The sequence below is a fragment of the Aulonocara sp. 'chitande type north' Nkhata Bay genome, linkage group LG16, assembly GCF_057382095.1.
Source record: "Aulonocara sp. 'chitande type north' Nkhata Bay isolate Kocher_YH1m ecotype deep benthic linkage group LG16, A_spYH_male_GT1.1, whole genome shotgun sequence".
NCBI lineage: Eukaryota > Metazoa > Chordata > Actinopteri > Cichliformes > Cichlidae > Aulonocara > Aulonocara sp. 'chitande type north' Nkhata Bay.
In genome coordinates, this window is record NC_141359.1 from 19064785 (window position 1) to 19081457 (window position 16673).

The window sequence follows — 16673 nt, forward strand, 5'->3', positions numbered from 1 at the left end:
TTCAATGTCCACCTCAAAGAACTGTTGCTTTTTAAGGGCAACAATTTCTTACACCAGATATCAATTTTTGATCGCTTACTGACTTTCACCCAGCAAAGTGTGAAAGTCATGCAGCACTCCAGTAACAGTTATCCATTAATAAGACAGCAAACTATTCAACTCAAAGACTGAGAAGTGAACAAAAGAGTAGCAGTAACTCAAAAACAGCACAAATGGAGCCAAACCCGTGAGTTAATTCAAGTCAGCTCGAGCTGAACTGCATACATACGGCAACATGTGTCACTCTCCTCACATCATATTCCAGACAAACTCTCCCATTTTCCAATCTCTCCCTCCAACAAATCAAACCTACTGTTAACACCCCAGCTCCCACCTGTAGGCTCTCAGCGGACGATTACTTATGATTCCACCGTGCACTGGCAAGGAGTGATGAGCACGCAACAAGATGAGAAACTATAACTACATTCAGCTACAATAACAGCTCATTTAAAATAAAACATAATAAGCGAAAGACACTGAGGCGTGGAAACATGATAAAAGAGGAATGACCTAAAGGACTGAGCTATAAAAAAAATCCAAGTATGATTTCTCAGAGATGTAAACAACTTTTTCCTGAAAGAAGCCAGTAACCGAGGATACTGGATAACATCTATTTGAGCAGGTGAAGAGAAGTCCGAGGTTAAACAACAGGTTATCAGTAAACGGCAGTGCGGCGGGGATGGAGGATGAAGCGCTGGGTCTGGCTGTGAATGGGTTTGCAGAAGATCAGAAAGGTTTGTGGGAGTAGGTCAGAACAGCGGGCAGTTAGACGGTCAGAGCCTTTTTCTACAGCTCACAGAGGAACTCCGAATCGTGCTTCAGGTGACTGATTTTTAGAGGGATCCTCTCTCTAATTACTTAAGGAGGCAAGAATCCGACCCCCCTAAAGTCATCATTTAAATGGATTTCAGAGTAGCCTCCAAAACCATGATCTATAGTATTTCATGCTAACATCAGAGAGTCAGACGATCAAAAGGACAATTATATAAACTAATTAGAGTCCTTAGGGGTTATTAAATGTCTCTAATTGGCTACATAACACATAAAATGACACAGAGATAGAGAGGGAGCATTCATAAGTCACATTATAATATAAGTAATTTCATCAAGGGTGGGATATTAATCTGTGGATGAGTCAGTAAGGGGAAAGGTGATCTGCAAGACAAGAGAATAAATGACATGAGATGTACAAAAGTGCCTTTGTTTTCTTTCAATGATTTTCAGCAGTCTTGATTCATCTTTGTCCTCATCATACAGCTGAGTTCAAGGAAGAGTGGAGGAGGGGGAAATAGTCAGCTCGTGGAGTTTTCTTTTCATTCTTAAGGAGCAATTACACTCCTGGATGATGACTTTTGAATTAATAGAAAATCTGTTTCGTTAAAGCATGTATTCTCTTTTCATGTGCTGCTCAGACATCATGAAATCAAATTCTTTACATCTGCAGTCCTGATGGGGAGACTGGGGTAACAAACGACTCATGCAGCACTTGGTTACAGCTACATTTTTAGGTAACAGAGCCGATGAAGTTGCTGTGTGAAGCCTAGAATGACAGCGTGTTGATCGAAGGGCATTTCAAGGCTGCACTTTTGGATATTTGTTGCAAATTCAGTGTCTTCCCTCCTAGTTTCATCATAAACAGCCTTGTTTCCTTCGTGAAAAAAAAAAGTCAAATCTAATTAATCAGTGATCATTAAGCATGCAAAATGATCTTAGATGTGGCTGCACATAATACATAATGAGGCAGCATGCTGTTTTTGATTTCATGTTGTTCTGCTAGACCATCGATGTTCTTTTGAAAAACGGGAAGCAGCGGTTTCAGTTTTCAGTTCCTGTTTTTATTTTCTTTAGAAAGTTAAAGCTGCACTAAAGACAGGTAAACACAGATCCCAGTGTCATCACTGCAAATTCAATTTAGGATGCATAAATACGGCACATTTTCCAGGTAATTACTGCATAATCCCACGTAGAACTCTCATTTAACATCTTCTCAAGAGCTAATAAAATAAAAATGTGGTTTTCAGTCCAATCCTGGGTTTTTTCAGTGTTGTACTGAAATGAAAGGCAGTATTGAATGAAGGAGTTCCTTGACAGTGGGGTCACTCATTACTCTCTGTGAGTTGCTCCCTGGATGCCTCATTAGAAATCTGCAGAAAGGGAGTACTGATCTCACTTGACTGCATATCACCAGCGACTCGCAGGAAGCAGCTCAGGACCATGTCCTTGGCCAAGCCGGCCTCCATGTTGCCCTCCCGGCTGAGCTGCAAAGTGATTTGGTCCAGGCTGGTGAGGACCAGCTCTGAGCCCAGTAAAGGGCAAATGGCACTTGCGTCAGAGTCTGAACCAGGGGCTCCTTCTCTTGCCATATTCTCCATCATGTATTGCTGATACAGATCCAGGAGTTTTTGCTCCAGGTAGTGATTCAGAAGGGAGTTGGAAAATGGACCTTCATGCTCCTGGAGCAAAAAGCTCCGATCACGGCCGCTCCCCAGTCTCCACCGATTCGAACCTCCCCTCAGTGGAAACAGCATCCCATCCCGAGCTTCGTGTCCTTGGAGGGAATCTTCCACAGCTGGGGGCACATCACAAGACTGGATAAAGGGACCGACATCCGGTACATTGGCACACACCCTCAGCTCGCAATTATTAGCTGAGAGAGGCAGCACTTGGTCACCTGCAATATGAAGGTCACTGTAGTTTTTGCAAAAGCTCTGACAGAACGAGGGAACCAAGAAAGGGGTATCACCACCTGAGTGAGCTTGGGCCGGGATCTCTATCTCTCGAGAGATCTGCCTGCCTAGATGAGCTCTCTGAAGATTTAAGGACTGCAAAGGAGAAATGTACAACTCAGCTGAAGCCCTTCGGTTGTCTGTAGTTATCTGCTCCGGGGAATTGTGATGAACAAGCGGAGCATGTCTGGTGGAACCTGGTATGAGGGCAGCAGCTGCTTTCTGTGACCCATAAGAATTCTGGAAAGCTGGCTTAGAAGGAAGGGAGTCCAGCTCTTCAAATTCACAGTAGGTCATGATCAGCAATCTGCCTTCACAAAGCATGGCTGCAAGAAAGAGCACATATTCAGAAGATGTATGCAGTGAGAGTAAAGGGAATTTAACATGTGATATATATATATATATATATATATATATATATATATACACATCCCTGTAGGGATGTGTGCTGCAAATATATATATATGACATATATATATATATATATATACATATATATATATATATATATATATATATATATATATATATATATATATATATATATATATATATATATATATATATATTGCAGCACACATCCCTACAGGGATGTGTATATATATATATATATATATATATATATATATATATATATATATATATATATATATATATATATATATAAAGATATATATATATATATATTTGCAGCACACATCCCTACAGGCTTTTATTTAAGTGCATACAAACAGTATGCGTTTGAATAAAGGCACCAAAACGGGACATAAGCAACACTGAGAGAACATTTTGCATAAGCATTATAAGAAGCATCAAACTATTTCTGCTGCACAATTGATCCCTGTTGAAAAGTCTTTGCAAACTATTTCAAAATTTAATTGGAGTTTAAGAAGTTACATGTAACAGAAGAATATGTTGGTTTAACACTTCCAAAGACTGTTCATCTATTAAAAAGAATGATCTTCCTACCTCAGATCTGAGTCACAGAAAAGCTTAAAACCTGTATTTTGGCACTAAACGTCCTAAAGCGGTTCTCTCAAAAGTCTGTTTTGGAGTCTGAACCTGGCTGTTGTTTTATACAACCCAAAAAGGAAGTGGGACTATCCCTTTTCACCTTGATCCCAAGTCTGCAAACTTCTGCTCTCATCATTAATGCATTTCAGCTTGTAATCTTTACAACTAATATGTTGTTTTCACTGGATTTAGCTGGTATTTTCCCTGATTATTTAAACCCTTTATACCTGGCAAACCTAAATAAGACGTGCCTACCTCCACATCAGATTTCCTTCTTGCACTATGAGGTAAAATGGTAGATGCTGGATGACAGCAAGGCGAGATGTGCGCTGTAAAAAGAAACCATTGATGTTTCATTTCCTCACAAAGCAGGTGTGCAACTGAGCTTTGCATAAAAGCAAAAAAGAAAGTCGTGTTTAATATGATAAAAATACAAGGAAACAGAAAGTTCCAGATAACTGATTCCTGTTTTCGTTTTATGGCAGATCACACCACAAATGTTTGAAGTACCTCAAAAATTTCACAGCGTTTCTTTATTAATTGTTGATTGTTTTTAGCTTAAACAGTTTTTTCCCATCCTCTGAGTTCACAGCAAAGCAGAATTGGTAACTTCACACTCAGTTATGTGACCACAAATAATCATTTCCTCCTTGATGCTTTGCCTATTCTTCAGGCACTGAACTGTCAAAGTCACTTGAGCCCAGAGGCTTTGATGGTCGTGAAATAGTTTCTTTTTCCTCACTTGACTCAAGCTTTGCTGTAGTGCAGCTATACACTGAAGTCTAAATCAGATATGTGGTGAAAGTGTTGAGAGGTTTCAGGTGTTATTTATGGCCTGGATTTTTTCGAGATGAAAGCCCCTTGTCGGCTTGAAGGACTCCTTTCTGTCCAGACTTCCTCTGCTTGTGATAGGGAACTCCAACAATAGCAGTGCATGAAACATGAGAGAAAGTTATTTCTTATTAATGAGGAAAGGAAACCTAATATATAACAGCATAAACTCATGAGGCTGTTAGGTTGTTCATGCAGCTGAATTATAAGTCTCGAAAGCACAAAATACCACCAAAGTCTAAACGAGTAAACCCATGTGTAACTGCAGCTTTCTGCTTCTGATTATCTTTCGTTTTCTCTAGTATCAGGTGTGTAAACAGGTGGCTTCACAGCTATAGTCGCTAAAACTAAAAGGTCCAGAGTTTCATTGGTGGCTGTAGTTATTTTGTCCACTTAATCTCCTGTGGGTTAAGATATCTGACACAGGTCTGCTGCTCAGTAATGGGAGCGCAAAGTGTAGAGTTACCAACCCGTTGCTACAGCAATGTTGCTGAGCAACATCCGATAACATTAAGGACATGCTGAGATCAGGTTAGACACCTGTCTCACGTCTGCTCTTGTAGCACAACAAGGTAGCAGTTTGGCAATTTCAGCACCCTGGACAGCTTCTGGTCCCGTTGAACAGCTCCAGCAAAGATGTGATAAGGACTCCCATAAAGGACAACAACTGTTTTTTGTTGGTTTGTACTTTTTTTGTATATGGATAAATGGTGTGCAAAGGGGAACTGGAGAGCAGGTCTGTCAACATGACATACTGTCCTTAGAGGAATGTTCAGAAAGATCAATAATGTGTTCCGTCCCAACCATCATGGACAGAGAGGTCGGGATGGTGGTGGTGGTAGTGGGTGTCGGGAAGAGCAGGACTACCACAACGCTTGCACTGTCAGGCTGGTGCGCAGCACCTCCATGCTCGTTGTAGGAGAGAAAACTCAGGCAGCTGCGGGCTCGACTTTAAAACGGAGCAAAAGCACAGTGAGCATCGAGTCGACCTTGTACTATTATCAGAGACAAGAGGACAGGATATGGCTGTACTCACAGAATCAGAACTGCCTTGAATACCTGGAAGCGCTTGTGGCTCTGAGGAGGCAGTACATGAAGAGTGTGAGCGACTTGAAGGGTACAGACGCAAAGGCCACAGTTTCTTCCAAGAAGAAGCCTGCGCCCTCGCCGCCTAAAAAGGAGGGACCGGTAAGCTTAAACCAAGCAGCCAATATCACATGGAAGGAAATATCAAAAATGTTTTCTTTTTTCTTCTATCATTTTACACCACAGATATCAAGAGCCAAACCCTCAGCACCCCCAGTTCCAACTGAGGACGACACTTTGCAGTTCTTTGATGCGGTCATTGCCAGCTGTGACAGCGAACCTCTGCGCAAGCCATACAAGGATGATGGGCACGCAGACGTGGATTTTATTGGTGAGTTTGAAATTCCAGCATTTAATTTGAGTAATGCTGGAAGTGAGAGAGGATCATTGAACCTTAAGACAACCTGGAAACCTACGAGCAGTGAAGTCACCTACGTGATAAAGCCACCAACAGCTTGTTTGGATATTCTGTTTTGGATGTGATGTGAGACTTAAACTGCAAAAGCAATGATTAAATTGGTTCGGTCAAAATCAGAATATTTACTGTGATTTGCTAAACGTGATATAGGCTTTCTGTTTCACAGCAAACTGCCCTGCTTACATTCATGCATTCATAAGCCACTGATGCAGCTGACTAAGTTAAACATGTAAAAAGGGCTTTTATGCCATTTTTGAGTGCACGCACCACATGGTCAAAGGTGCTTGATCTTTAAGTAGGCTACCCTAACGTCTTCTTGTTGTGGCTTCACCACAGCAGATCATCTGCCTCCATCTTCCCTATTTCCCTAACATCCTCCTCTGTCACACCAACCCTCTGCATGTCTTCCTTCACTACATCCATGAATCTCTCTGGGTTTTTCCTGGTTTCTTCCTGCCTGGCAGCTCCATGTTCAACATCCACTATCCCTCCTCAACTACACAAGGTTAATTCAACAGTCGACGTCGTGTATTTTGCAGATTTAGATACAAAACATGATAAATTATTAGGTTCACTCCTCCACCAAGGCCTCACCAATCTCTTATTTTCCAATTAAATGATACGGATCCAATTTTAAATGCGGTCTGCCTTTACCCATGATCACTTTTTTTCTTTTTTTTCCGCATTATGTTGCTGAACGACTGATGGCACTAAAAAAAGGCCCATCTCTGCCCACTCCAGACATGTAAAAACAATGTAATCAGAAAAGGTGTGTATTGGTATCAGTATTAAGCTTATTGCTTGTAGCAGTAAAGAAAAATGCTTCTAAAGATTTATCTTTGTTTATCTTTATCTGATGAGTTTAAACACAAGAGCAGTGGTGCCACACTGAATTAAATGCAGCAATTGTTATTAAACTATGTTAATTAGACCGGTAGACATAATTTGGGAGATATAAATATACACTGACTGAGCTGTTTGAGGCCAGATCCATAATTTCAGTTCAGCTGCTGCTAAGGATTAGATTCATTCATCCTGGAGAGGTTTACAAAACAAATATATCAAATATCAGGCTTTCGTGAATCCTTTCACGGAGGCTGTTTAAACCCGGTAAACATGGGTGACCCAGTAGCTCCACAGTGTATTGGTTTACACATTTATTTAACAAGGGAAAAATCCCCAGCTCATTCCCAGGAGGACACACCCCTGTGTGGTTGTGTCATGAATGGCACCTGGAGTACAGATCTGCCAAATCAAATATGCAGAGCTACCTATTGTGGCAGGTCCTTGTGAAGGGAGCAGCTAAAAGCAGCTCTTTAAACACCTACAACCCAGTGAAAATATTCTCATTAATAAAAGCCATGAGTACAAGTCAAGAAAACAGTAAAACAAAGTAGTTGAAACACTGAGAATTCCAGCTTGAGCTCACCCCATTGCCAACTCAACCTCACAGGGAAAGTATGAAATAATGAAAATAATGATTATTTTACGTTAGGCTTTGAAAGCTCCTTTCAGACAGCGCATCGATGCTAACAGCAAAGCTTTTCTTTCAACTAGCTTTAATTATGGCTGCCACTTGCACATATACTAAATGCTTCCTCGGGTTCTTGTCATTTCCTCCCACAGTGGCCTCCAGCTCGGCCGAACATGACCTCCACTCTAACTGGGTCTTGCGAGTTCCTCGAGTCTCAGATGCTTCGGACCAGACAGCAGTTCCTGACTGTGCCAACGAAAGGATCCCCACGAAGAAGAAACAGAGCGGGTCTACGAGCAGCAGGCTGCGACTTCAGAGAAACCCGATCCACCTGCCCAAAGTGGTGGAGAGCGCATTCCAGACACTGCGCTTCAAGCCCAAATTAAAGAAGCAATGAAGCTTAGTGGACATTGAAATCAGTAGCACTGCCACACTGATCATTTGACACCAGTAAAATAAATAAATAAAGCTGTGCAGACAATTACTTAGTTTTTAATAAAGAAAATAATTTTATTAAAGCAAAAGCAGCCAGCTGTTGAAATATATTTTAACCCTTGTGTTCTAAAATTTCGCTTTTCCTTGGCAGAGACTTGAACATGTCACAGTAAGAAATGCACAAGTGATAATATTTCATATTAATAAGGATTTCACTCTGTTAAAGTGTCCTTTTGGTGCACCTCTGCATTACAGTGTCAACCCCAAATAACTTCATATTGAAAAACACAGCAATCATGACACCAGGGCCATTACATATTTATATTTCAACATTGGATGTGCTAAAGCAGCAGAAGACCACAACAGGTGTCACTCCGGTCAGTTAAGAACAGGAAACTGAGGCAGCAGTTCACACAGGCTCATCAAAACATGTTTAGAAAGATGTTGCCTGGTCTTGATTTCCACTACCACATCTAAATTTTTGGGTCAGAATTTTGTGCAAACAATCTGAAAGCATGGATCTATCTTGCCTTGTATTAACAGCTGCTGGTAGTGTAATTGTGTGGGGGATATTTTTTCCTGCTGCTTTAAACACCACAATTTAACAGGACTATTGCTATTGACCATCACTTTGTGACCTCAGTTACCCATCCTCTGAAAGCAATTATGTTAAAAAGACTAAAAATGAAGGTACCAGACGGCCTACAGTCACCACATCCCAGTCCTTTCGAGCACCTTTGGGATGTGGTGGAACGAGAAATTCAAATAACAGATATTCAGCAAGCAAATCTGCAGCAACTGTGTGACAAAATCACATCAACACGGACCAAAATCTCTGAGGAATCTTTTCAGCACCTTGTTGAATTGATGCCACTGAGAATTTAGGAACTTCGGAGGGCAAAATGGGCTTCGATCTAGTACCAGCAAAATGCATGTAATAGTGTCCAAGTGAGTACTGATTTCAGATACATATCAATTTGATGACACTTGATGACACTAAAGATCCAACTTGGATCATTTTTGTATACTCTAAAATAAAAGATCAGGAAATTCTTTTGATATTGTGAAGAATTTTTTTTTAAACCTATCTTTTAATGTCTATTTTAAACTGAACAAAGTGAGGGTTAAGTATTGTGTTTGATACAGAATTTTGTACAGTAGTGTACAGGTAAGACCCAAGGAAAGGTTGGAGTCCTCTGAGGTATCAAAACCAACTGAAAAATGTAACAATGGCTCCTTTCAAAGTCAGAGCGCTTCATGTGAGAGAGAAGTTCAGCAAGTCCAAGGACTGGGCTGTGTGAATAGCTCAAAACCAGCCAAAGTTATTGTATTTATCATTGCTAAAGTTAAAATAGTTGTAAACATGAAAAGTCAATAAAACACAATCTACCTGACCTAACTTTTATGGTATACAGCGAGTGTTGCATTATTGGTTTTATTTTCCCAGGGTTACAAATACCTGTCACTCAATTTCAGGATACAGAGGATCTGAATGAATGTTTAGGTACTAAAGTAGGATTAAAGAAAGTCTTTGTGTAGTTTGTGGTTGTTGCAAAAGAAGTATGCAGAAACTTAAATGAACCCATATCATCTGAAATGTTTTTTTAAATATTATATATTTATCTGTTTAAAAGGAATGCTAAATTACGTGCCACGATCCCTTTACCTTCAAAGTATTTAAAAAGAAAGTACTTTCAAATACTTTTTTTTCTTTATTAGAAATGTCACAAATCAAACACAAACAGCATTCATTTCTTTTCTGCTTTGACCTTGGGGCTGAAAAAGGACGACATGGGCTTCATGCCTGTCTTGTCCACCTTAGCTAGACTTTTCTGAGCTGCCGTCATCTTCTTGGGCGGCTGAAATGCAAAAAAGAAAAATCAATATAACACAACGCCCTTGTGTGGAGACAGCAGGAAATTAATTACATAACATCAACTTCAATTAAATCTACAAGGTAAGGGCCACAGCCTTGTGAATACACGATGTACACCAGGCTTGAAGAAAGCGATCGCCAAACAAAAACTGCACGAACAATCAGCGTCTTAAAAAAAAAACACAAAGAAAGAAAAAGAAATAGAAAAAGCTAAAATAACAGCAAGCTTTGGTCATTATCATGTAATTACAACGAAGATAAAACCACCAGACGCTCCACATGCTTTAGTCTATTCCAGCAGACATACACTCACTTTGCGCGCAAAATCTGCACTGTTGAATTTGGTGTAGTCTTCTCCAGCCTCCACCGGCTTGTCTGAAAGTTTCCGCTTCTGCCAAACGAGGAAGTAAGACAGGCTTTTCATGACTAAAACCACCAAGCTATTTTTCCACAGAACCACCACTACAAGCTCTAATGTCCTCACACTATAAGCAAAGTTAACCCCACACAAGCGCAGGCAGAGGATTTCCCCTGTGAAACATGCAACACTTTACAGTAAGGTGGATGAGTGCATGAAGAGTGCACGGCATCTACGACAGCAAGCAGAACTGAAAACATGCAACACCACATATATTTGCACCTAAGTGGGAAGAGCTCATACCTTAGAAGGAGGCTCGGTCTCCTTTGGGCTTGTGAGCTCTGGTAACCTATGAAGCACAATAAGAGATGTGCTTGATCTGCAGTGGCGTTAATACCATTACTCATTAAGATGTTCATCATTCATCAACTTACCCCAAGTGTGTGAGGAGGGCTTTGCTCAGGTCTTCAGTGATATACTCTGATATCAGGCCGTGGGAATACCGTATGAAGTCCTCTGTATCGTTAAATAAGAGATACAAATAACCAAAATCGCCCTGTTTGATTATTTCTGTATTTCTTTATGACCGAGAGATTTAAAAACTTAAGGTCAGGGAATTGTTTAAGTGATCTGTGAGTCAACATAATCTATAAACAAAAACTTTGCAGCGCTACTGCCATCTGCTGGTCAACAGTCTTCCTAGGAAGAAACTATTTAAGCCCAAATATGTCTTCTCGGGTTAAGAATGAGGCAGAAAATTCAGATGGTTGAGAAATGGGAATCATCTTAAAAGCGTTAAGTGGTCTTAAGTTACCCTCTTGGTTGTCTGTCTCTGACTTTACTCTGACATATGTTGAGGACTTCACTCCTTCTCCCACAGAGACATTTTTTTTCTTTAAGGCAATAACTGTCCTCTCCACCTATTAAAAATACATACATAAAGAAAATGTGCAGCATGTGCAAAAAATAAGCATGCATTTTCAGTGTTGTATTGCATTGAGCAAAAATAGATTTTCAATAAATACCTTTTTCTTTAACCAGTTCATGGTTTTCTCTTGACTGTATCGATGATACATCTGGCTTTCCACCTCTGGAACACAACATTTGGACAAAGCATCCAGCTTGACCTTGTAGCTTCATGAATCCCAGTATCTTTAAAAGTAAAATTCACCTTTTTCCTCAGCGATGTGGTGCAAGGAGGCCAGGGTACGAGCGCAGCTAAGCAACCTCGAGCAAGCTGGGAATTCTTCATCTTTAACAACTTGATCCACACGCTGGAACTTTTCCTGAGCAACACATTAAGGGATGAAACAGTCAGGTCCACACGTTTTTTTGACAATGACATAATTTTTGTAATTTTGCCTCTGTACACAAAAACTTATAATGTATTCAATATAGTTAAATCCATGCAAGTTTTTCTGAACTTCCTCTACTGTTCTGTGCCTTATGAAACAATATCTAATGTCTCTGTAATGCTATGCTGAAATTGAAAAATGTTTCACTTAATTGTATGTAAGCCTCTTCTTACCTCTTTGCCAGATTTGATCAAATATGGCAAAATTAGAAAGAGAGGATCCAAAGGTGTTACAAAGATCAGTCTCCCATCTGATTAAAAAAAGAGAGAAAGACAACTGGTAAAGCAAAGACACGTAATTAGCATCTGATTAAATTTTGCTATAGGACAGCAAACTAAATAACTGCGAGACATCAGCTGAAAATTCATAAATTTTTCTATGACTTAATCAATAAATTGTTGATTAAATAAAAAGAAAACTATTACAAATACAGTTAAACTGCATCGCAGTATGCAAACCTGTGAATCACAGACCTGAGCTGTCAGCTTGGTGTATGATGTCATGTTATAGGTAAGCTGTATGTTGAATCCATTTGTCAGTATTTATGTCCAATGTAAAAGGAGCTTCTGAATAGATCATTTGGCTTCTATGGACTTCAACCAAGCTGGAATAAGCCCTGATTGCAAAACTCTTCCCATCAGACAAATATAGCTGATGCAGATTCAAGATAAAATGAACCGACATCATAGCTGTGTGTGTAATTATGATCAGACTGATTCAGTTTACTCTGGAATGAGACCCACCTCTCTGCACAGCCTGGCCAACAAACCAAGAGTGGAAATCATCCTCAAATGCTTTGACCTCATACAGCATCACATCCCCACAACCCAACATGTACAGAGATGCTGCATCTGCAGGATTTAAAAAAAAAAATGAAAAAAGGAGGAAATGTGTTATTTCAGTTCTGTTTCTGCAGTTTACAAAACACAGAATTAGCCCAGTTTAACACCTGATGGGAAACGTGAAAAAAAAATCTATTTTTGAGGTTCTGTTTTAATCCAATCCAATCCAACTTTATTTATATAGCACTTTTAAAAACAACAAAGTTGACCAAAGTGCTTTCCAATAATAAAACAGAGATAACAGTTAAAAACCATATATTAAGCATACAATGAAATCAATAAACAAAATAAATATATAATTGAAAAAGAAGATAAAAATAAATCAATGTGAGTTTTAAATGTGAGTATGGATGCTTGTGTCCGCCATTTTAAAAAAAAGTATTCATAACTCGAAATTTCGACTTATTTTCTCATAATTTCGACAGTAGTAACTCGAAATTTCGAGTTAGCTCTGCCAATCAGTAATCTACGCACTCAAAACTGGATTGCAACAAATTGGCGCTTTCAAGAGTACGTTTGCTGATAGTAACGCATGTGATTCAGCTAATAACACCAGGATTTCATAATTTGTGAAGCCACACTGAAAATAATCAGCAATTTGTGCATTCATGACTGGCTGTAATACTGGTAGCTTAACTGTAGCATTTGGAGCTGAGGGCTTCAGCTTCCGGATAACAAGGAAATGACGTCATTCACGTAGATAACTGATTGGCAGCACTAACTCAAAAGATAACTCGAAATTTCAAGTTATGGATACTTTTTTTTTAGTGGTGGAAATGGGTTTCCATATGTGAGACAGTTTTACACCCCAATTTCCCACTCCACTGATTAGCCCTTAATAACACAAAGGAAAGTGGGAAACATCTCAAGGATTAGAAAAGTTTTAGATGACCAAAAATTGAAAAAAAAAAAGTTAATTGTACAGAAAGCAGTTTTTCTACACCACTGTTTTTAATTCTTAAAAAAGTTAATACAATCAATCCCTACATGTACACCACCTAACTTCCAACCCTTCTGCCTGTTGAAGGGACAGTAACTATTTTGTCCACTATTTGGACAATACTGTATTCCAAGAGGTACTGCTGGAATACATTATTGCTACCAGAATCCTGCTTGGTCTGGAGTTCAGTCTATAGCTAGCTAATGACCCAAAAGATTAGAAGACAGAATGATGAGTTTCAAAGCAGAAAAACTGGCCCAGATTCAAGATTTCAGCCTGACTGACCTGCTTTGGGTTCATCTGGACAAAAGCAACACAAATTAGCAAGTGCAACACACCTGCAGAAGCACTGAAACAAAAATTCAAACATTATTGTGTGTTTGCTTGGAGAATTAGTGAAAATTTTGTAATTTAATTTTCTATCATTCTTTTTATAAGATATATACTTGTTTTTAATTTCACAGTATATTGAGACATGACACTACATGCTAATCAAGATCAAGTGGCTTTATTGTCATTCGAACCATGTGTAGTGGTACAGTACACAGTGAAACAAGACATCATTCCTCCAAGACCATGGTGCTACATATGACATATAACAGACAATCAACACAGGACTGCATGAAGTGCAATGTACAAAGATTGCAACAAAAACAAAGACAGTGCAACACCAGAGAGAACAGAACGACACAGACACAACAGTGCAATAGAAATCTGCAAAAGACTCAGTATTGTGCAAAAATTCACTTGGTGTATGAAGGAGTGCGTGTGTGTGTGTGTGTGTGTGTGTGTGTGTGTGTGTGTGTGTGTGTGTGTGTGTGTGTGTGTGTGTGTGTCAGTCCAGCCTCAGCAATTTTGATTATCAATTAAAAATCAATGAACTGCAACTGAATTAAAAAAATAAATAAATCACACATTAGAAAACAAAAAGGCATAATCCATAAGTCCAAACCAACAAGTAACAAAACAAGTGTGTGAATATAGACATTACCCTGCTAAGTGTTCTGGGTTGGCACAGGTTATGATTTAGTGACATCTTGTTGAATTTTAAGTTAATATTTAATTAAAACAAAGCATCGCGAAGGCCCACGGTGGGTGTTGACGCGATGTGATTTCTGCCCAGTGCTCTGAATGTCAAAGTGAAGAAATTCAATGAAGCGTGGGTAAACGGCGGGAGTAACTATGACTCTCTTAAATCAAAAGAAGCAAACAGTGGTCAGATTTTCTTTTACAAAGCTGCTCAGAGCTGATGTTAAAGTTTTCTCCTTTGTTAGTTTAACTGCTCTCAAATCTCTTGCAGCAGCTACGTGTTGATCTCAGAAGTCGGGAAAGAGCATGCAGTGAGGCTGGACGTTATGGTTGCACACTATGTTCTGTGATGGTAACACACAGTAAGAACAGAAAGAGTTTAAACTAAACCAAACATAGCAGGATGTCAACCCAGAGCCACCCACACAAAACTTTAATCTACTGATATACGTTCAGTGATCAGCATTACTTTAGAAACACAGGCTTGTAAAGCCCGTAATCTGCTGTTATCGATAAGTTACAGCCTTCTTCTTCTTCTTAGCATTTGCACAGTATCTTGACAATTTAAAACATCCTGTCTCAGAGTGATGCTGAAAGATTTATTTATGCATTTACTGGTTCTAGCCTAGACTCCTGTAATTCATTATCAGGTTTATCTCATAGCTCCCTGAAAAGCCTTCATTTGATCCAAAGCAAGAGTATTGACAGGGACTAAAAAGAGAGACTTTTATCTCTCCCACATTGGCTTCTCTTTATTGGCTCCTTGTTTAATTAAGAATCAAACTTTAAATCCTTTTCCTCTCATACAGGGTCTTAAATAATCAGGTCCCATCTTATCCTAAAGGCCACGTAGTACTATATAAACCAAATTGAGCACATCACTTTCAGACTGATGATTTACTTGTGGTTCCTAGGGTATTTAAAAGTAGAATGGGAAGCAGAGCCTTCAGCATTCTGGTCCCTCTTCTGTGGAACTAGCTTCCAGTTTGGATTTAGGAGACAGACACCCTCTCTACTTCTAAGATCAGGCTCAAAACTTGATAAAGCATACAGTCCAGGGTGCCTAGACTAATGGCACATAGTTTCTCGGTGTGCCAGTTTCTCTTATTTCCATTGCATTTTATATGATAGAAGTTTAATTTCATCTAAAGGTTTACTCACTTAATGATAATGACATGAACACCAAGTTTCAGAGCTAGACCAAAGTATATAAAGACACAATCAGACCTGTTGATGGATTCCTTAGTCTCACAAAAACTGGATCACCGTCGTGCTTGTGTGTGTCGATGGCAGAGTCTGCAGACATCAAAACAGACACCACATGATAATTCACCACTATTTCTCCTTCTTATTCTTCTTATAACAAATATGCCAAGCTTTAATTTATTATTATAGCATGTAGTTTAAGACAAGAGCATGGCAGCCTCCATAAAAGCTCACAACACCACCAGCAGTTACATCAGTTATTACACCTATCAACGCTTAATAACTGCTTGCAAAGTGCGCAGCAAGCTAGCTCAGTTAGCTCATACTACACTCTCTAACCCACCTGGAGCGATGACAACCCAGCTGTCATTATCTACGTTTGACGTTCGCTTCTTTTTAGTAGCCATGTCGTATAGTTGTGTTAAGCGCGTAAGTTAACTTTTTTTTTTACTTAAAAACAGTGCTGGCCTACTCAAGAGCGTGCTCAGAAAGCTCAGAAAAGGCGCCTCTCTGCGTTCACTTCCGGTTTGTGTCACACGGGACAAAACATTGCATTGTTTATCCGCAGTTGGCTTATTTTCTGTCCCTTTTGGAGGGAAAGTCTGGTCGTTAAAAAAAATAAATGGATGCCGGGGTGTCAAGAGCTCAAAACAGTGAAACGTAGACTTTTAACTTTAACCTTTTACACACTTGCTGTTGTAGTAGTGGTACGTTCCGCGGTGACGTCAACCAGCGTGTAAATTCGCGGTAGAGCCGCTAGAGGTCGCCCAACAACTTTTATTAGAATTCCTGTAATAAGATGATATTTGTCTTCCACAGTTTACCTACCAGATCCTTACCTGATGGGCTGTTTCTGAAATTCTCCAGTTTTGAGCCTCTGCTCTCAGGTGCAAGATGTTTGGTGGCCGGTTTGTCCTTTGGCACACTGGCACGTAACAGATTGGGCGATCCATCTGTCCTTCAATAAGAGGAAGGCATCTCTCACGCTCTCTCAGGATATGACAGTGTGTGTCCCAGTTGGTTTTCAGTGAGTCACTTGTTTTG

General features: G+C 39.6%; 3 protein-coding genes across 5 annotated transcripts; 1 reads left to right on the forward strand and 2 right to left on the reverse strand.

Moving 5' to 3' along the window:
* Positions 1-1817: 1817 nt before the first annotated feature.
* LOC147311313 (TLR adapter interacting with SLC15A4 on the lysosome) lies at positions 1818-4101 on the reverse strand. Its single transcript, XM_086266560.1, has 2 exons — positions 3735-4101; positions 1818-3091 (listed from the first exon to the last, which is right to left on the reverse strand). The coding sequence occupies exon 2, from the start codon at positions 3087-3089 to the stop codon at positions 2136-2138; it is 954 nt and encodes a 317-aa protein (XP_086122686.1). The 5' UTR covers positions 3090-3091; positions 3735-4101; the 3' UTR covers positions 1818-2135.
* On the forward strand, positions 3587-9339 carry c9h13orf42 (chromosome 9 C13orf42 homolog). 2 transcript variants are annotated; one of them, XM_086266565.1, is made up of 3 exons: positions 3587-5798; positions 5883-6027; positions 7741-9339. In XM_086266565.1, the coding sequence occupies exons 1-3, from the start codon at positions 5379-5381 to the stop codon at positions 7983-7985; spliced, it is 810 nt and encodes a 269-aa protein (XP_086122691.1). In that variant the 5' UTR covers positions 3587-5378; the 3' UTR covers positions 7986-9339. The 2 variants fall into 2 exon arrangements, with proteins under 2 accessions (XP_086122691.1, XP_086122690.1); XM_086266564.1 differs by having other exon boundaries at positions 3587-6027.
* A 376-nt stretch (positions 9340-9715) lies between these two features.
* rnaseh2b (ribonuclease H2, subunit B) lies at positions 9716-16324 on the reverse strand. 2 transcript variants are annotated; one of them, XM_086266562.1, is made up of 11 exons: positions 15973-16319; positions 15651-15719; positions 12356-12463; positions 11786-11862; positions 11429-11543; positions 11283-11347; positions 11072-11177; positions 10692-10773; positions 10561-10606; positions 10213-10290; positions 9716-9882 (listed from the first exon to the last, which is right to left on the reverse strand). In XM_086266562.1, exons 1-11 carry the CDS (start codon positions 16034-16036, stop codon positions 9772-9774), a joined length of 921 nt encoding a protein of 306 aa, XP_086122688.1. In that variant the 5' UTR covers positions 16037-16319; the 3' UTR covers positions 9716-9771. The 2 variants fall into 2 exon arrangements, with proteins under 2 accessions (XP_086122688.1, XP_086122689.1); XM_086266563.1 differs by lacking the exon at positions 10213-10290 and having other exon boundaries at positions 15973-16324.
* Between the last annotated feature and the right edge of the window lie 349 nt (positions 16325-16673).